General features: G+C 36.5%; 2 protein-coding genes and 1 non-coding gene across 4 annotated transcripts; all 3 read left to right on the top strand.

The window, feature by feature from the left end:
* The first annotated feature begins 4,336 nt into the window (after window positions 1–4,336).
* Window positions 4,337–12,068, top strand: LOC122045290 (biotin carboxyl carrier protein of acetyl-CoA carboxylase-like). Its single transcript, XM_042605441.1, has 9 exons — window positions 4,337–4,558; window positions 6,151–6,342; window positions 7,137–7,213; window positions 8,810–8,863; window positions 10,773–11,045; window positions 11,125–11,187; window positions 11,295–11,363; window positions 11,593–11,638; window positions 11,764–12,068. The coding sequence occupies exons 1-9, from the start codon at window positions 4,537–4,539 to the stop codon at window positions 11,823–11,825; spliced, it is 858 nt and encodes a 285-aa protein (XP_042461375.1). The 5' UTR covers window positions 4,337–4,536; the 3' UTR covers window positions 11,826–12,068.
* Window positions 12,069–12,453: 385 nt separating this feature from the next.
* On the top strand, window positions 12,454–12,525 carry TRNAG-UCC. The gene has a single exon. It is a non-coding gene; the product is annotated as a tRNA-Gly (tRNA).
* A 1,090-nt stretch (window positions 12,526–13,615) lies between these two features.
* LOC122045289 (auxilin-related protein 2-like) lies at window positions 13,616–20,316 on the top strand. 2 transcript variants are annotated; one of them, XM_042605439.1, is made up of 8 exons: window positions 13,616–14,336; window positions 15,325–17,131; window positions 17,205–17,343; window positions 17,754–17,851; window positions 17,934–17,999; window positions 18,167–18,256; window positions 19,226–19,402; window positions 19,794–20,316. In XM_042605439.1, exons 1-8 carry the CDS (start codon window positions 13,750–13,752, stop codon window positions 19,830–19,832), a joined length of 3,003 nt encoding a protein of 1,000 aa, XP_042461373.1. In that variant the 5' UTR covers window positions 13,616–13,749; the 3' UTR covers window positions 19,833–20,316. The 2 variants fall into 2 exon arrangements, 1 of the variants encoding a protein (XP_042461373.1); XR_006129962.1 differs by lacking the exon at window positions 19,794–20,316 and having other exon boundaries at window positions 17,934–18,007; window positions 19,226–19,282.
* The last annotated feature ends 465 nt before the right edge of the window (window positions 20,317–20,781 follow it).

The following is a 20,781-nucleotide window of genomic DNA, read 5'->3' as shown; positions in this document are numbered from 1 at the left end:
TAATAAGTGGTATCAGATCCCAATCGCTTCAGAAAGACTAACTGTAGACTGAAGCACATAAGACGATGGCCAGACCGAGCATCTACCCGCCTAAGTTCGAGGGGGAGTTTGCAATTTGGAAAAAGAAGATAGAGGTATTTTTCAAAACTAACTTTGAATTATTAATAATAATGAAATATGGTTTTGTAGGACTAAAGGATCAGCAAGGGAAGGACAAAGAAGAACATCAATGGATGAAAAAGGAGCAAGCTAACTTCATGGCAAACGGTAAGACAAAATTCCATCTGTTGAGCATTTTACCTCCACAAGAAGTCAACCGGATCAGAGCCCATGAGTCAGCGAATGAGCTCTGAGAGAAATTTCTGGAACTACATAAAGGAACCTCGGAGGTAAAACTCTTGAGACGGGACCTGCTCCGGAACCAAATCAACAACCTCTAGTTAGAATAAGGTGAAATTGTCTCACATCTCCACTCAAGGATCAAAGAACTCATCACCAGACTCACGAATCTCAGAGAAAAGGTAACCAACCGAGATTTGCTAAGGTACACGCTTAACGAATTTCCTAGGACTCTTGAATGGTCAACCCTAGTAGATGCATATTTCATCTCTTGGGACTTAGAGGTAAGTAATTTAGAGGAATTATTTTTGACATTAGAAATTCACAAATCTAGATATGCAGATCTAAAAGTGAAGATGAAGCAGAATATTGCTCTAAAGGTAAAAATCGATGAACCAGAATCTGAAACTTCTCTCGATGATGACGAAATGACATTCATGGTAATGAAGTTCAAAAGTTTTTTTAAAACTAATAAGTTTAATCAAGTGCAGGGTAAAAAAAAAAGAAAAGAAAGGTAAGATGCTATCACTACAATGAAGAATGACACATCAAAGACAACTGCTCAAAATTAAAGGACAAGGAGAAGAACAAGAGGAGAAGAATAAGAATTTGATCCAGACAAAGTATAAAAACCTAAAAGCGACGTGGGACAAAACGTCGTCAGAGTCGGAGATCGAAGCACACACCGGACTTGCCCGATGGCAAGTCACCAAGAAGAAGAAGATGAAGCAAGTTCATCCACAATGAGTATCGAGAGCATCAATGAAGGGGAGCAACGTTAGAAGGAAGCAGCACTACAAGGGGAGCTTTAGATCAAGGGATCGACGAGGTAAGTCAGGTACGATCTCTACCTCCTGACTAGTTATTTAAATTATTCTTGTCAATTAGAAAATGATAATAAAAAATTATTAAAAAAATAATGAATTAAAAGGAACTTTAGCAACATCTTGTCGATTAGAAGATTTTTACAAACTAAAAATTGAAAATAAAAAATTAAAAGTAGAAATAGAGAATTTAAAGAATTCTGCATGTTCGAATGTTACTATTTCAAATTTCAAAAAGTATCGAGGATTAAATTAGTAATTTAGATACCATAAGGGTCAAATTAGAAAATTATTAAGAAAATATGTTCCTAGAAAATTCTTGATTAATCTAGTTGATAGAAATCTATATTGAGTTCTAAAATCGTACTTAAATTAAATTTATATGCATGTCGTATTTTTAAATTGATTTAATTTTTTTGTTTTTTTAGAATTATCTAAATTGTTTCATATAATTTTTTGTTAGAGATTAATTTTTCTTTAATTTTTATGAGAAAGAGAGTTTTATCACTTATCTATAGGAAAATTTTCAAAAAAATTTTTGATCGTTTCATTATTTTTTATGAATTTTTTTAGCAAAAACTATATTTTTCCAATTTTAAAATAATTCGTAGAGTAATTTTTGCAAACTTCATTTTTCTTTGAAAAGTTATCATGTTCCTTATTCAAGAAAATATTTTCAAAATCTTGTTGACCGTTATTGCATTTTGTATGAATTATTTATCCAAATACTATATTTTAATATTAAAAATTCTCAAATGTTAATTTTAAAAAAAAAAAAAAAATTGTAAAGCTACTTGCTATATTGCATACTTAGAATTTTTTTAAAAAAATTTTGAACTTAAAAACTATTTTTAAGAATTTTTTTCAAAAATATGTTTTTTATAGAAAAGAATTTATTACTACTTAGATCAATTTCAATTTTTAATGAAAATTTTATCTCTACTTTACTATGTCTGTTTAACCGTTATAATTTTTTTCATAATTTTCCCATAATTAAAAATAGTATTCAATTTATTTTTCCAAAAATGGTTTATAATTTATAAAAATCTATATTTTCAAAATATAAAGTTTATGATTTTTCTGGATGATAGTTACTGTATTTTTATCTCTTAGACTCTGTTATGATTTTATTTCGATTATTGTCCCATTTTTAATGTGATCAAAGGGGGAGAAGTAGAACTCTAGGGAGAGGGTACATCTTTATTTTTTTATATATTTTTTAATTGTAAAATTTTATACTTTTATACTAATTACTTTACTGTTAATTGTTTAAGTTTATCCTAACTTAACTTGGATTGTTCACATAAAAAGGGAGAGATTGTAAGTACCCTGTGGTAGTTTTGATGTGATCAACCAAGTTGGAGTTAGGTCATGTTGTCTTTTTAATGTCTTGTGTCTAAGTGTGCAGGAACTTAGGAGCACAGAAAGTCGAGCGAAAGACACAGCTAACGAGAAGGGCGGCATGAGAGAGAGTTGACGGGCTTGGTGCGTCCGAGGGACGAGGCGCTGTGAAAGAGTACGTTGGCAGATGAGAAGGAAGCGCGCGACATTTCCGAGGGACGAGGAGCCAGAGCATAAGGTTACTCGAGAAGACTGAAAAATGGATTCAGGTGAGCCCTAGTTCGGATGGCTGAAATCACCTAAACGAGTGGAGCCGGAGTGGAAGATCCGGACCAATGTGGAGTTGATTGGAGTCCGAGCGCCCGAAGCCATTCCAAGCGCTTGGACCGACTTAGTCGAGCCGGGGCGCCTTGGCAAGGGGCCCCTATGTGAAGGCGGTCCGGACGCCCGGACCATAGATTTTATCCAGATTCATTACGATGTGATCCATTGAGACGTGGATAAAGTTTTATCCACGTCCAAGCGCCCGGAACCCTTCCAGGCGCCCGGAACCCTTGGCGGCTGGCTAGAGGGGGGTGGTGAATAGCCCTTGCACAAATCAAAACAAAAAGAACCTTCCTCGACTTCTAGCTTAAATAAACACTTGCATAAGAATAATAAAGAAACTAAAAAGATTAGGCTCAGCAGATTTACTTGATTACAACTGGGGAGATTGTTAATCCAAGGAAGTTGAAGCACACTAAGAATTTCCTTCCGGCGGAGAAGTCTCTTATAGCAATAAACGCACACTTAGATACAGGATTAAACATAATAGGACCTAACTTAGCTTGTTTGATCACATCAAAACTACCTTGGGGTACCAATAATAAATACAGCTCTGATCTCAGTAACTAAACACAACACTTGTAAACGATCTTCTTTCTGTTTAACTTTGGAATATAGTGCTTTAATTGTTGTAAGAGGCTTCTCCGCTAGAAGGAGATTTGATAGTGAACTTTCAATGTCTTGGATTAGTAATCCTCTGATTGCAAACTAAGTATATCTCTGTGTCTTTTTCTTTTTATTAATTAACTTCTTAATTCTTTTTTTTATAAGTGTTTATTTTAATCAAACTATAAGATCGAGAAAGATAAATTTTATTTTTATCGTGCAGGGCAATTCATTCCCTCTTACCGACCACAAGAGACCAACAAACTATTCAGTAATCATCACCAGCGCACCATTTCTCTAGCTTTCAGACAAGATCAATGACCTTTCAAAACTTATCTAACATTTACATTGTAACAGCTATAGTTTTGTAGCTACTGTATTATTGTAGCAGTTATAAAATTATAGTTGCTATAATTATGTGTCAACTTAGTTATAGTAGTTACAAAATCATAACTGTTATAATAGTGTAATAACTATGAACCCGTAGCTATTATAACACGTTTCAATTTAGGATTTAAGTGAAAAATATAAATTAAAGATAATAATGAGAATAATATAGTAGAGGATGGTTGAATAATTATTCATAGGAATAGATACTTTTTTAAGTAAAAAAATAAACGGTATAATTTTAAAAATAAAGGGTATCCTCTAATTTTTATCTTTATAAAAATATTTTATCAAAGGGAACTCTTCGTACAACAGTAATTATTATATAAAAAAAATTTATTCTTTTAAAAAACAGAGGGATGATCAAGCCTCTACTACCTATCAAGCCAACCTGTTTTGTCTATGCCCGACCCGGATCCGATTGCAACAACCAAAGTCAATGGTTATTCGCTTCGTGACTCGAGTCGTAACTGAGCAACACCAGAGTCTAGTCGCGTGGCCGCGTGGGCTCCTTGATGCCCTCACGTTTCCCGAATTCGTGTCCCATCAGCGGGGCGGGCGGAGAAGACAGGGAGAGGAAGGGCGGAGATGTCGAGGCTGCTCCAGTTATTGTTGCTGCTGTACTCCGATAAAATCTGGCGAGCTTCCCGTTGTGCGCATATTCCATTTTTGTCTTCAATCTTCCCAGATCCAGCTTTCCTTGGGAGAACTTGCCATGGCTCTTCAATTGTTCCGTGGTGATCTCTTGATCCCGTGTCCTCCTTACCATTCTACATCTTCGGTGCCCTGGGCGCAAGCTTTTTTGTTCTTTAAAGTTCGTTTACTGGATCTGTAATTCTGTGCGCAATCAAACGCCACTCTTGAGCGCTTGTTTGATTTTTTTTTTATTGGTCGGTGATGGTTACAGAAGCAGCGGGCGAAGCTTCGCTAACTTATACTTTGATGCACTAAATTATGTGTCCAGTTGTAGTTGAAGTTGTAGAGAGACTAGTGTTGGTTGCGATTGACTGACTTAATTGTCATGGAATGGAGAGAGTCAGGGAAATCCAGAACGATCCAAGCTAAAATTTTATGCATCCTGTGGCGAAAGGATTAAAAAAGATGAAGCTTTTGATTTCTTTGCCTCAATTTCCGACCCCATTATAAAGTTGGAGCATTCTCAGTGGTACAATGGTGAAAAGTATGCACCATGTGGGGAGAAAATGAGCTTGCTTTTGACTAGGCTTTCAATAATCTGGTTTATGTTGCTTTTCTTAATCAGCTGTTTTTCATCCAGACTATTTAGGATCATCACTTGCTATGAAAGCTACAATAGAAGTTTCTCTAGTAAAATCTCCTAACCCTTATTTGCTTTGTTAAGGATGAATACCTGTTTGAAATTTGGATTATGGAATTCCATAGCATCTAATGAGAAAGGATCATCCGGTTAGTTGTTATATTGGAAACATTTAGATATGCATGTTCTTTAACTACTGTCTTTCATAATTGTAACAGAAGATGGTTAAAAAAGATATTGGAATCCTTTTAGATATTGGTTAGTTGTTATATTGGAAACCTTTTAGATATTGTAACAGAAGATGCTTTAAAAAACTAAATAACATAGAAGTAATTCTTTTTCATAATAATAAATATAAGTATAGTATTATTAGAAATTGGTAATCAAATTCCATTTTTATCAATTACTAGTGTGTTAGCGAATGGTGGGGAGCAAAGTGAAATTTTCTCAACATAATAATGCACCTCTTCCTTCACTTCTTTGGAAAACTTGGGACCCCAGCTCCCTCTTCTCAGGAAGCCTCATGACCTCTTCGTTGTCAACTGACCTTTTCTCATTGGAATTTCCAAGACACCCACCATTCATTAGAGCAATTGGTTCCTCGTTGCCCATTCACTCCTCTTCCTCACCTAGATATATCTGGAAGAATCATCAAGATCTTTGCCATCTTCAGAAGGAAATAGTTGATCACTCCAATTCTAATTCGATTGCATCCAATTTCCACCAACTTCTAATTGGTCATAACTCCACCATATTGTTACCAAGTAGGCTACTGAAGGTGCCTTTTGCTTAACTGTTCAATCAGACCCTGGGCTGGGATCATAATAAATCTAAGCCAGATTACTGCACTTCTATGATATTGAAACCATTTTGCTAGACTAAATATTTTTGGTAGGTATTTCTTTGCATTGTATGAAGATGCTAGAACTATTTCATTTCAGTTTGCAACTAGGTGTTCTTTCTAGTTGTTTATTGCATTTTTTGCAGTTGTATTGTTTTTTTAACCCACCGCTTGATGTTTTATAAAAAAAAATTGCATCTTTTACCTTTTAGGTGCTCCTATGTCGATTCCAAAAGCGGATCCTTCTCATGAGAAGCCTACTTCCCCCCTTGCTTCAAATGTTATTTCAAAATCTTTATTTTGGAGAGTTCCAGTTGATCGACAGAGATTCATCTCCACTATAGGGTTTCAAAAACAACCATTACATGTGATGGCTTCACAGAATACTTCAGTGGCTACTAGTGGTTAGTCATGTGCAAGTTTGTGGCTCCTATAATAGAAAGATAGTTTATTTGGTTTCTGTCAACAATCAGCTTGTTCTATGCTGGAAATTAATTCCAAGTTTATGAAAATGACTTGTGTTGTTAATTGATGCATTTGTATATGTTAACCCATTCCTTGTTTTGAATGCTCAATATATTAGGAAAGAACTCAACTTATAGATTTAGGATCTATCCTTCCCTTTTGTGTGGTTGAACTAAACTTGAACTGTGTAACATCCCATTTTAGCCACACATGGGAAGTCATGGTCTTGTAAAGAGGGTTTATAGGGCTTCATTAATTTGGGATGATATCTTTTGGGCCTATAACAAGTTGCTGCATCAATTCTATCATTTGGGCAGATTGTTATACAAAAAGTGCTAGCCAAAGACTCATAGGTTTGGCATATACTGATCCATAATGGAAGACAAAGAAGGATAAACCATAAGAGTTTTAACATGTTATTAATGTTCAAATTCTGGCTCCCTCCTTTTAGTATTCTATAATTGTTCTTATGTAATTATCCTATCATGAAGATGTGTCTGTTTGTGCAAATCCATGAATCATTAGCTTTCATAGAAGAAATCTGTTATTTATGAGACTAGAATAACGATTATTTGGAAATATCATACCGGGTTGGATAATGTTTCGCGTTCTTAAATGAACTAGGATAAAAACTCTTTTTGTTTGCTTCTCTTGAAAGTTACGTTAAGATTTGAGCTTTAAGACATAAGTCACTTGGATCATCTTTATAGCAAGTTATGTTTTTCTAATGCAGCTGACACATCTAATAAGAATTCAAGTGGGCCACTGCAGAAAAATGTTCAGCAGTCAACATTTCCCATTGCATTCCAGGTCAAACTTTTGTCTAGTTGTTTCCAGATGTATCAAAAGCTTTTATGGCTATATAGTACTTTGATTCAGCATAGATGTAAGAAGGATTTGTGATTTCTATATGCAAATTTTCTTATGTGTCTCTCTCTCTTTAAGTTATTTGCAGTTGAAGTAATTACTGCACTTTGTTGCTTTTAGATCTAATGCCACTGTAAGATATAATGTAGTCTGAAACTGACCAAAAACCTTATTCTTTATGATTTACTTGTTATTATTGTCAGGTAAAGTGTCTTAGTTTGCTTGATCTCAAATGTTGCCATTTTTCACCATTTCTTACTTGTGGCGGCTTTGTTTTCTCTTGTTGTTGCTGATTGATCACAAATAAAGATCGTTTTTTTTTTTCATATGGCATTCAGGATATAATACTTCTTTGATGCTTTGATGCCCAAATGAGAAAAGGCAACTCACATTTTAGAAGAATTAGTTACTAATATTATTCACTGTTTGGTATTTCAATGTTTACTGTTCATAATTCATGAGAGTTCCCTTTGAACCTCAGCCTTTTGTTTCCTACTTGCAATCTTGTAATGCTTTTGCTTGTCTTTGTTTTGTCATATTCATAGACCAAATCTATATTAAATATTCCCCATAGAAATTGGAAATTACTTGTAAGGGAGATCTTGATTTCTCTCAGTGATACATGGTGTTATTTTTTGGCACTATAGCCTTTAGCAAAATATGTATAAGATACAATGACAAAGGTACCACTATGTTTGAGCAATGACTATGAGGCTACTTACTCCATTTGCAGCTACAAAGTACAGAATCTTGGGTGGACAATGAAACAATTGTAATTTAGATGTCTTCCTAGTTCCTAGTCATTACCTGATCTTGTTCAAACTGTAAAGTTCCTCTAATATATGTGAGATTTTTTGTTGAGCAGCTGTACATTAAACTAACATAAAAGCATGAAATCACCAAGACCCTTGAAGATACAATTAAATATCCCTTTTATGAGCATGAAAGGCTTGAAATCTCTTCAGGCATATCAGGTAGAAAAGGAAGAAAACATGAAAATATTTAATACTGAATGAGACGACTAAAGAGGAAAATGATTGATTGCATGATACCTGCTTTTGCTTCATTACTGGTGTCCCATCAGCCTAATTCAACAGAATCAACACAACCACACCTCCTTTTGTTTTAGATCCCTTTAACTTTGAATTTCTCTCTTACAATCATGTGAAACTGGACTACCATCATTTTCATGATAAGGAGCTTTCATAAGAGAGGTATGCTTATGCAAATTGACAGGGTTGGGCATCCATTAGATGCCTGCAATGGACAATTTGACATTTTGCACAGTTATCTTTGTTAAAACCTCATGGACATATCTACTGATTTTACAAAATAAAAATTTACTCCTCTCTCTTTTTGGATACATCCTATGTGAATTTTATTCAAGTTAAAGGTGAAATTTGGACATAGTTCACTTGAGGCTCATTTTTCTATTCTCAGAGTGTTTTAAAAGGCTAGTAAAATACAATAACGTTGCTGAGTGACTAAGGATATTGTTTCAGAACTAGTAATGTGATCCAAATTGTTTTTCCTTTGCAGGCACTTGTTGAGGATGTTTGTGAGCAGACTCAAATTGCAGAACTGAAACTCAAGGTACCTTGGTCATCTAAACAAGTAAATGTGATGCTTCACCAATGCATCATACATCCAAGCAAGCTAATGTGCTGCTTCACCAATGCACCATAAATTCTAATCAATTTCCATTGCTCTCTTTTAGAGGATCTTTACTGGGATGGAAAACTAAGCTGACGGATGATAGAGAGGGTGGATTTGCAAAATGCTCCATCCTTGCTATCGTTTACTTGAATAGATTAGATAGACAGATCCTTCTTGTCCACCATTTTGGTTCTACCCACTTTACTATTGTTTACTTGAATAGATACTTAGAGAAGATGGAAAAGTTGAATGGATGAGAGATGCCTCTCGTCTACCATTTTGGTTCTGCCCAAATTGAGCAGAAACCAAATCCTTCATCTTTGCCAAAAGGTCATCTGTAATTCCTTGTCAAACAATATTTATTTGTGATTCCTTGTGAAATAATACCCATCTACAATAAAGAAAACCTAGCCACTGTCACAAGCACCGATCACATCCTTAAGTCCTAACATTGAATGCATGATATCAAACTTGGTTAGTCGAGCTGAATAGGTACAATGAGCCTGTCAAGTTGGGCTGAGCTAGCCAATTAGTGCAGATGAGTTGAACAGGCTAAACAATTTCTAGGCAGGTAAAATGGTCTAGCTAGTCCAGTGGGCTGAAAACGGCCATTGCAGCTGGTCAAGCAACTTGACTGAATGATTGGTTGAGCGGTTAGGTCGAGTGTGATGATTCGGCAAAGCATTCCGATCAATCTGAACACGTTGATTGGGCTTCACGGTTAGAGTGGGCCAAACAATCTAATTGGTGGACAAGCCAGTTGGTCTAGGATAGGACTGTCTGATTGATGTGAGCAGGTTAGACGGGTCAAACTAGCTGATATGACCAACCTGGATCATATTGGCCTATTTGGAAAAATATGGGAGGAACAGCATGCTACTGTTCTTATTTTAGATAATAATTGCGTAGTCCCAACAAGTCAAATAATGGCTTACCTCTTTGATAAACATTTGAAATGGTACTGATCTTATTCCAGAGTCATAATTGCTAAATTCTTCATAATTCCTTATGACCTAAATGAATGAACTGACTAAATACATGTTCTTGATCAATCAGGATGCTTGAGTCCTTGACGGTTCTTCAGAATTATAATTGATACCTCAGTGAAGCTCACAGTTCCCACTTGGATGAGAGAGAAAATAAATCCTTCAAAGAAAACCAATAGGAGAAAAAGAATAAGTAAATAGTAGCCTATGAAGCCCTCTAAAGGAAAATGGCAACTTCTTACTTGGATTCCAGAGAGAAATGGAAGCTTAAATGGGTTAAATAGCTGATTGTGCTTTTCTCCATTGTGTGGCCAACATCTGATTATAACCTAGGTGTTTAAGTCTATGGAAACAATTAGTTCATATGAATAGTTAATTTGGGAAGGTTTTGGTTGATTGTGTGGCCAAAAATTTAATGCATGGGAAGAGGTTAAGATTTTAGCTTAAATTTTCCATGTTCTAAATTTCTGATTGAGATTGAGGTGCTAGTTAATTATGCAAGACTTAGTGGTGCTTGCTTAAGTGAAATCAGGTATTAGCATAATTATGGTGTTTAATTGAGACTAATCAATGGTTTATATGATGTGAGATTAAGAAGTGTTTCATCAATTGAATGTCTCTTGCACTTTTGTATCATGCTGAAGTCTATGTGATGACATGAATTCCCACTTGAAGTCACTTCACAAATTCAGTTCAATGAAAGCAATTGTAACATCATAGTTATGCTATTGGAATGTGTATCAACCAAATACTGACACCTAAGGTGTTGGCTGATCATTGAATCTTGGAGATAAATAGCACAATCATTTAGCCAGTCAAATTTTCAATTTCATCTAATCATTGCTCTGGAATTTCTCTAGATTGGTGATTTTGAAATGTTCCTGAAAAGAGATATAGGGATTTCATCTGCTCCAAGTCCAGTTTATGCGCCTGTTGAATCTCCAATTACAGCACCGCCAATCCCGAGTGAGCCAATGGAGGAAACAGCTACTTCTCCCACTCCTGTCCTGGAACAGGTCTCTACTGAAGAAACTTCTAGCCCATTTGTCAACATTTCTGCAGCAAAGACATTAAAGCTGGCATCTTTGGAAGCTTCTGGTCACGATGCATTTGTTATTGTAGCATCGCCATTGGTATGCTTGAATATGATCTTGCATGCTTATTGTAAGATGATATTTTTTTTTCACCAAGACCTTTCTTTACCCTCCTTAGGTAGGTACATTTCAGAGAGGAAGAACAATAAAAGGCAAAAGACTGCCTCCTAGCTGCAAAGAGGTTGCTCAAGGAAAAATATATTTTTTACACTGTTTTTATCAAAAAAGATTAAAAGAAAATCCTTAATAACAGAGTATATCTAACATTTTTTTAGTCTGAAATATTAGGGGGCTGTTATCAAAGAGGGGCAAATCATTGGCTTCTTGGGCCAATGTGGAAATGAACTTCCTATCAGAGTGTGTTTTCTTAGTCAAATTCTTTCTTATCTTTTTCATCTTGAACTTCATTGTTTAGTGCGTAAACAAATTCCTGTTAGATTGAGTTTTCTTTTCTCAGTTATTCTGATGCTTTTGTCTTTAACCAAATTTCCGTGCTAAAAAAATTACTTGTTTCGATATATACTGCTAAGATTCTTATTAGAATTGCTTTACAATGTATCTCAGCTACCATTATTTTCCCTTGCAGTCGGATGTAGATGGAGAAGTATTAAAGATTCTCTACGAAGATGGAGGTATCATTCAAGACCTAAAATGCAAAGCCCGTGCATGATAGATCATTGCTCATATACAATATCGTTCTTCACAAGACTGTCTAAACTGAGTCTTGTTGTATGTCACCAACTTTTTCACTTTGCAGAAGCTGTTGGGTATGGCGATCCGCTTGTTGCTGTTCTGCCTTCATTCCACGCTATAAACTGAGTCTATCGTAACTTCTCGCCGCGGTTCTGATCTCCAGTGATTCAAATATACCCGATGAATGCTGATGAGGTTCATCTGTTGCATTTTACCTTTGAATTTAAATTGATTGAGGAACTGAACATTTCAAATTTGCTTTATTTTTGGTGTAAAGTTAAATGTGTGAGGAGTGGTTAAGGAAAAACTGTGCTTTGTTTTAAACACAGGGACCACTAAATCATTGAGTAAATGATTTTCCTTGGACAAGATGACTGTATTTTGATGATACGTCATTTCGGAGGAGATGTTAAGTTGACGACTTCATTAAAAAAAATATTATTTTTGAAAATATTTTATGAAAAAATTGGAAGTACCTTTCTTATAAATTAGCTACGATAGAAAGAAAAGTTATTTTTGGATTTTTTTTCAAAAAAAATTATTAAGTTTTCAATTGTTTTTACGCATAGGATTTTTTTTAAAAACCTAAATAATTTAAAAAAATTTTGTCATAACATTTCTTTTTTTTTATAAGATTATTTGTATATAACTACCGCAGAAATTTTTAAATCGTATTCCATAAATTAAACTAGGTTGCATGTTTATAAAGTTAACATAATTACTTCAAACCTACTGTTGTCAACGTCAGTACAGCGCGTTTGTAGTCCAACGGTTAGGATAATTGCCTTCCAAGCAATAGACCCGGGTTCGACTCCCGGCAAACGCACGATATTTTGCTTTAACTTTAATAATTAAATCAATTATTTGTTTTTTTTAATGTCTATGTTGATGATTAATTCAACTAACTGGATTATTAACAATGAGTTGATTTCTTATAATTACATCAATGTATATATTTATTTATAAAGAGACACAATACTTAGGCGGTAACAAATTAAGTCGAGCCCGATTTTATGGAATTCAAATTTATTTGATAAAATATTCGATTAAAATTGAGCCGAATCCAATATAAAACGAGTTAAACTATTAAAATAATTATTTCATTTTGATTTAATTTGTTTTTATTAGCTTGAGTATGATTTGTATTTGACATGATTTATTTAGATATTATCAAAATGTCAATTTAAAGTTATTTGATTATTTAAATTTTTTTAACTTCTTTAATTAGTTATTAAACTTGATAATATAAATTTATTTATTTATTTAATAATTTGATGAGAATTTTATTGATAAATATGATTCAAATATTATTCACGGATATTATTCATAAATATATTATGAATATTAATGAACTAATACATATATTTAAATTTATTTATTTAATTAAATAAATTAAATCAAACTTATTCATTGTATATTAAAAATATCACACCCCAACAAATCAAGTAGGATACTCAAGTCCATATTTAGCGGACTAGATCTTAATCCACTATAATAATTAAAGGGATTTAATGATTTCCATCTATTAAATAGATGAAGATTATTTAATTATTTCAATCACTATCTCTGATCTCTGATCTAGAAATAAAACATCAGGACAGACGGAATCAGAGGATACCGTCGCCACCAAACCAAATCGTTTACAGCCCTAAGCGAATTAAAGCCAATCAGACTGATTCGACCGGAAAATTGTTGAACCGGACACACAAATAGGTCAATGTCCACTCTGCGCGACTGATCCAATCCACAGTCCTGATTGGCTGATTGCGAGTGTCCCAATAAGATCTATTGGCTGCTCAGTTTCAGCCAGCAAACATAGTCTCCAACGAATTAAAATCATCAGTCCCTAGCGGGACCCGGTTCCGTACTCCCAGCCTGGTTTATTTAGTTCCGGCCGAGTCAGAGTTCGCCATTTTTTTTCTTCTTCTAAATCCCAACCCGTCGCCGTGCTCTCTCCTCCTCCGCTTCCCTCGATCGTCGCCGCTCCGGCAGACGGAGGCCTCCACCAGAGGAAACCCTTCTTTCGATCCGATTGGTATTGGCCTCTTCCATGGACGAGCTGTCTGGTATCTTCGTTCGGGACTTCGGGCTCCGGCCGCAGGGCAAGCCCGCTCCCATGGTCACCTCCAAAGCCGCGGCGGTGGGACCTCGAAAAGGATCCTACTCTTCGACCTCCTCCTGGATCACGGAAAGATCCGGCCGGCATCCAACCTCGACGAACGACCCCTTCGTCAGCGACCGCGGAGTTGGCATCTCCGATGATTATGTCTTCGTCGGTGCCTCGGAATTATCGAATCCGTCATCTTTGGACACCATGTTTGATGTCCTTGCGGATTCCACTACAAAAACCTCGTCGGCTTTGCCTGTGTATGATAGGCCGATATATGATGACGATGTATTCGACAGGGTTCCCGGCATGCCATCGGTGAAGTATGAGGATGCTTTTCCTTCCGTTTTTTCAGGATCCAATCATGTTTCCGCACCACCGTTTGAGGACCTTCTTGATAACTTTCGGAAGCAAATACCAGAATCGAAGGGTGGGAGTGATGGGAGGTCTTTGGAGGAGGAGGAGAAAAACATATCAGAGTTCGATGAGCTGATTCCAGGATTCGGTAGCAGCAGCTCGTTGAAAGACAGGTATGGTGTCTGATCAATAGGTGATCTTGATTTTTTGCTTGAATCAACAGAAATTCAGGATGGTAATGTGTTGTGTGTGTTCAATTTTCTTATTTTTTATTTCCTTTTAGATCTGTGATACACCACTATAACTGAATTTTGTGAGTCATATCTTCTAGTTGAAAATGGAGACAAAGATGTTATCGGTCTATCAGAAAGAAAAAATTATCCATCTTATATGCTACCTTCGTGTCCTTAAAGATAAACTTGATTATCCAAAAGAAAGGAGAAGGATTCTCTTTACGGAAATTAGGAGAAGGATTCTCTTTAGGTTCCCCTTCTTGTTGACCTTTGCTTTGATATATGTGCTCCATTGACGTGCTCTGGTTTTGTTTTTAAAGTTGGCTATATGAGGAGATGTTCATGGAGCCAACTGAGTTAACTTGCTACACACACTAGTGGGATATGAATTTTCCTTGTCAATTGAATCAGGTGCTTATTGCTTCTCAAATAAAGGTATTCTAGTGAGCTCATTTGGCTAGGAAATCAGTGGGCTTGAACTTTGTTGTCCTCATGGTGATTGGAAGGGCCTAAGAAATTCTTTCCAGCCATTGACAATATTAGATTAAGGTGCCCTGTGGCATTCTTTAGGATGAGGTGAAGCTACTAGCAACCAAATGGACTTGCCTGAGATACAAAAATTGACATTTGAATGAGTGTGTCTACATCTTGTCTAGTACGACCTGTTGTGGTGCTCCATAGTGTCCATATACAGAAATCACAGGGATAAGATGATGGCTCTCTATTAGAAAACAAATTGGAAGCTGTTCCTAAGATTCTACCACATTATTGAATTTCTGGAAGTATGTCCTCTCTGAGTCTTTTTTGCTTTTATGCCAAGTCTCTATTGATTATATAGTCTTTTTTACTTTTTCGTTGAGTTTTCTATTTATCTCAATTTTTCATTCTTGCTATCATCATATTTTCATAATATATTCTTCTGTTGCAGGGAAGCTCCAGAGGCTATACACCCGAAGCCAAATGTCTCAGCAGCTGAACCAACTGCAAATAAGGCAGAAGATCCATTTGCTGTTTTTTCTTCGTCTGATCTATCTTCTGACCCTTTAGAAAACATTGGGAGGCCTATAAATTCGATGAGCATGCATTCTTCTAGCAAGAGGGTCTTTGCTGATAGCAATGCTTTTGATGGAATCTCAAATTCAGTAACTTCATCTGCGGAAGAAATGGATCAGAGTCGCAAGAAGAGTTTTTCAGATGATTTCCAGACTAAAAACTCTAGTTATGATGAATTAGGAAAGGAATCACTTCACCATTCTTCCATTTTTGTATTTGACGACAGCATGTCACATGGAAGAAATACAACAGGAAATCAATCTCCCACATTCTACGAACATGCCGAAACCAGAGATGATATCTGGCTAACTGTTTCAGAAGTTCCCCTTCTCACTCAACCTACAAACGCTCCACCTCCTTCAAGGCTACCACCTCCACTTGTCGATGTAAAAGCAAATGACAATGAGCGTCTTCAACAGTTCACCAATAAAAGTTCGATAAAGAGTGTTCCATTAGATGACCTTGAAGATTTTGCTATGAGCAAATCTAAAGCACATGTTATGCATAATGAAGACATTTTCAATAGTGAAAAATTGAATAAAAAATTTCCTGCAGCAGCTGCTATGGAGGATGGAGGTGAGGCAAAGTTCAAACTCGATGAGGAAGTAAGGAAGAGAGAATATGACTCAATTTTTAGGAACAATGAATATGTGCCGCAAGAAAGAAATGAAAAACTAAATTTCGAAGGAAAGAATTTGGAAGATTTAGAGGGAGCAGAAAGATTAGAACAGGAACGATTGCTAAAGGAAAGAGAGGATAGAGAGGAGGCAAATAGATTACAAAATGAGAGAGAGGATGAAATAAAGAAGGAAATAGAAAAGGCCAGACAAATTGCAGAGAGAGCTATGAGAGAGGCAAGGGACAGAGCAGCTGCTGAAGCTCGACAAAAAGCAGATAGGGCTGTTGCTGAAGCACGCCGACGGGCTGAGAGAGCAGCAGTTCAGAGGGCGGCGGCTGAGGCACGCGAAAGAGCTGCAGCATTGGCAAGAGATAGAGCTGAAAAGGCAACTGCAGAGGCAAGGGAGAAGGCTGCTATAGAGGCAAGGGAAAAGGCTGCCCTTGACGCAAGAGAAAGAGCCGCAGCATATGCAAGAGAAAAGGCAGCAGCAGAAGCAAGGGAGAAGGCGAATGCAGCTAGGGAAAGGGCTGCCGTGGAGAGAGCTGCAGCAGAGGCAAGGGAGAAGGCAAGGGAAAAAGCCGCCCTGGACGCAAGAGAAAGAGACGCAGCAGAGGCAAGAGAAAGAGCTGAAAAGGCAGCTGCAGAAGCAAGGGAAAAGGAGAATGCAGCTAGGGAGAGGGCTGCTGTGGAGAGAGCTGCCGCAGAAGCAAGGGAGAAGGCAAGGGAGAAGGCTGCCCTGGACGCAAGAGAAAGAGCTGCAACAGAGGCAAGAGAAAGAGCTGAACAGGCAAATGTAGAATCAAGGGAAAAGGCGAATGCAGCTAGAGAAAGGGCTTCTGTGGAGAGAGCTGCAGCAGAAGCACGACAAAGAGCCCAGAGAGCTGCAGTAGAAAGAGCAACTGCAGAAGCTCGGGAAAGGGCTGCTGCTGCAGCTCGAGAAAAGGCAGCAGCTGCTGCTGCTGCTGCAAGAGAAGAACAGAAGAAGGAAGAAAATGATCTTGAGTCAATTTTTGGCATGGGCTCTCGAGCAAGTAGTGCAGAGACAAAAAGAGCCACCTCTTCAGTAAGAAACAAAATTCATTATGGGTTCAATGCCATGTCATTTGTGCATGTTAACGCTTTGTTTATGTTTTCAGGAAACGATGTTTGAAGTTAAAGTTCAGAGTACAAAGAGTGCTGATGGATCACGGAGAACGTCCTCAAGTTCTTCATCTACCTCTAGAAAGGCACCTTCTAATGCTAATATTGTGGATGACCTTAGTTCCATTTTTGGAGGTAGTGTTATTTCTATTGCAGTTTTCTTTTAGAGCATCCAAATAAGATTGAATATTTCTTCTAAATAATTGTGGTATCTACATCCACATTATCAATTAAATATTTTAAATCTCACAATCAATTATCTCACAAATCAAATATTTATGGGGCCTACCTATCAAATATCTCACCCTCAAATATCTCAAATTCCACCATTATATATATATATATATATGTATATAAATTTTTTTTCTTTAAAAAACAAAGAGAAAGATAAATCACTTGACATAACTTGATATTTGAGATTGGGGGATATTTGGAGAAATGTCTCCTCCAAATATCCCCACTGTGGATACCCTTAGTTCTTGTAATTGTTCGAAGCTAGTGATCTAAATAGCATATTTCAACTAATAATATTTTTACTCTAAAAGTGCCAGCATCATCGGGAGAATTTCAAGATATTGAAGGTGAGAGTGAAGAACGAAGAAGAGCCAGACTCGAGCGCCATCAAAGAACACAAGAGCGTGCAGTAATGTTTATGACTTTGTTATGCCAATAAAATTGAATTAATCTAAATTTAGGCAGTTAGTCTTATTGGAATTCATTCACAGGCGAAAGCTCTGGCTGAGAAAAATGAGCGTGATTTGCAAGTCCTGAGAGAGCAGGCAGAAAGACATGTAAGCTAGTAAGCTACCAAGTTCACCAAACTAAACTTGGTTGGAAACTTTTCTACCTTTTTTTATTCTCACTAGACCTTGGTTTTATTATCAATTTTTTGGAAGCCTTTTACAGGTCCATGTTGCATATTTATTGTATGATAATATATACTACATGATTATTTCAGAGGATTTCTGAATCACTAGATATGGAGATAAAACGTTGGGCTGCTGGAAAAGAAGGCAATTTACGGGCATTACTCTCAACGCTACACTATGTGAGTTTTCATTCTCTGTGGTTGAATTTCTTGCCTACGTTGCTCAGATAGAATGCTGCATGAAAAGTTGTAAAGCTATTCTGTGGAGTGATTATAAGTGTTTCTGTTCTCCCATATGTTGTGGTCAATGTTTTTAAAGAAACTAGAAGCTAATGAACCATATGGACAAAGAACAAAATATAGACATATGCCTCCCATATGTTCTTGATGAACACTAGTAAATTCTTGAAAAGAATAAGCAGCTCCTCTATTCGGTGTATAGCAGGTAGTGATTGTGGTTTTAATATGTTGTCCTCGCTTGATTATTCAACTAATGAATGGAGTAGCCCCTCTATTAATAATCAAAACAGGGATGCCTTTCAGGGAACCTTTTTGATCTTTTTGCCTAAAATAATATAAATATTTTTATAATTGGATATCATTGGACATGATATGTATGAATCTCTTCTATGGTTCTTTTTTTTTTTCTTAACTATTTTTATTTCTCATATCCTACCAATAAAATATCACTAATATTTGGACTTTCGGATTATGCAATCCTTATATCATTTCCGATTTTGACAATCATGACCTTGAAATCTAGATAATATGATCATCATCCTCCTGAAACAAAAAACTTGCATCATCATAGTCTTTGTTGAATCTATAACTCTTGCCATCTATCTCTACTAGTTTGTTAAATATGTTGCCCTACAACTTTGACCAAACCTACTATTATATCAAGTGGCTTCTCATCAAAATCCATGTCAAAGCGTTGCCTCATTTCAACTAACATTGGCTTGTAATTAGCAGATTGAGGTAGATTTCAATGTTTTGGTATGCTAAATTTGTTGAAGCGAGGGCAGAAGTAATCCTTCAACATAAACTGCTTAACACATGCGTTTTGAAACAGATGGAAGTAGTACAGTTGAAAAAAATTTAGTTCTTTTTTTTTTTTACCAATCTTCTTATTTTGAAATATGCACATAGGTTCTTTGGCCCGAGTGTGGCTGGCAACCTGTATCTTTAACAGATCTTATTATTGGCGCGGCGGTGAAAAAAGCTTATAGGAAAGCAACTCTGTCCATCCATCCTGATAAAGTGCAACAAAAAGGTGCTACTCTTCAACAGAAGTACATAGCTGAGAAGGTTTTTGATCTCCTCAAGGTCGGTATTCCATGCATTTAATCCTTGTTTGAGCACTTTTATTTGAAATCATGGTCATCTTTCACTGTGTATGGTTTGTTCTCCATAATCACGCTACAAATATGACTTCAGATGCTACACAATGAAAATTGGTAGTCACTAGTCAAAACATCATAGTTCAAGTGTCTTTTGATAATTTTAAACATTAATATTGAACTTGAAGAGTCGATCATAGCATGCTACCTATAGTCCAATTATCTTGTTAGCTGGACATTGTTAAAGTACAAAAAATTTATTTTGTTTCAATTTTTTTTTCCTCCCTGTTTTGGTGAAAGAAAAGTGACTGAAAAAACCTACATTAGCAATAATTTCTTTGGCCTTTCCTTTCTCAATGGTTAGTGCTGTGAAACAGGAGGCTTGGAACAAGTTCAACTCGGAAGAGCTCTTTTAACCAGTCCTCAAGGTGAAGCATGACTTGCTGGCTGCATATTGAAGTGTTAACAGTTTGTTTCTTCTTTCTATTTTAATGTTTAGTCGTTCATTCTAGCTTGAGTTGATCATTGCTACCTTCTAGTCTTTTTTTTTTTTTAATTCTGAAAGTAATCGGTCCGGTTCCACGACAATTTACCACCAGTCATCAGAGTAAGTCATCAGAGTAAATATGAGAATGTGATTGAGTTATCACTCTGCAGTATTACGCCACAGCTTGCCTTCTAGCCATCTTGCATATCCAGAAAGTGTTTTTTTTTTCTTCTATTTGTGCAGTGCGTCCCAGATTCTGTTTTCTCGATAGTGTTTTGTTTATTTTACCACCCTTCACTTGTCTCTTCCTACAGTGTCTAGTATTGTTTGAAGAAGAATGACTAAAGTTTCCATTTACATTGTATGACAGTTTTCTTGAAAGGAATGAGAAATTATGATTATTCATTATATTTATTATCATTTATCAGGTGTCTTTAGCTGTTAATGTGTTATTATTAGAATAAGTAATGTATTTTACATTTATAAAAAATATTTACCGCTTAATTTTTTATAGGATCCTTCCAAAATAATCTGATGCGGTGATGAGGGCCCTATCTCACGGAGGATAGTCATCACGGTGGAGGTCAAAGTCAAGACGGTCAACGCGCAGATAGCATCAGCCGATCAGGCGAGCATGCCTTGACCGAGGGGAGAAGGCCCCGGTCTGATCCCGCTTTCGACACGAGAAGTTGTCAAATGACCAACGCTCAAACGACCAGTTTGGCATTGGCAGAGCGGAACTTCGGCCGAGTGGTTACCCCGTTTGGTCGGGCAATAGGTCTCGACATTGGTGGAGCGGAACTTCGGTCGAGCGACGATCTCGCTCAGCCAAGCAGCGAGATTTGACAGGCAAAGTGGAACTCTGGCCGAGCGGATGC

Source organism: Zingiber officinale, chromosome 2B (genome assembly GCF_018446385.1).
Source record: "Zingiber officinale cultivar Zhangliang chromosome 2B, Zo_v1.1, whole genome shotgun sequence".
Classification (NCBI taxonomy): domain Eukaryota; kingdom Viridiplantae; phylum Streptophyta; class Magnoliopsida; order Zingiberales; family Zingiberaceae; genus Zingiber; species Zingiber officinale.
This window is presented reverse-complemented; position numbering and strand designations above follow the sequence as displayed.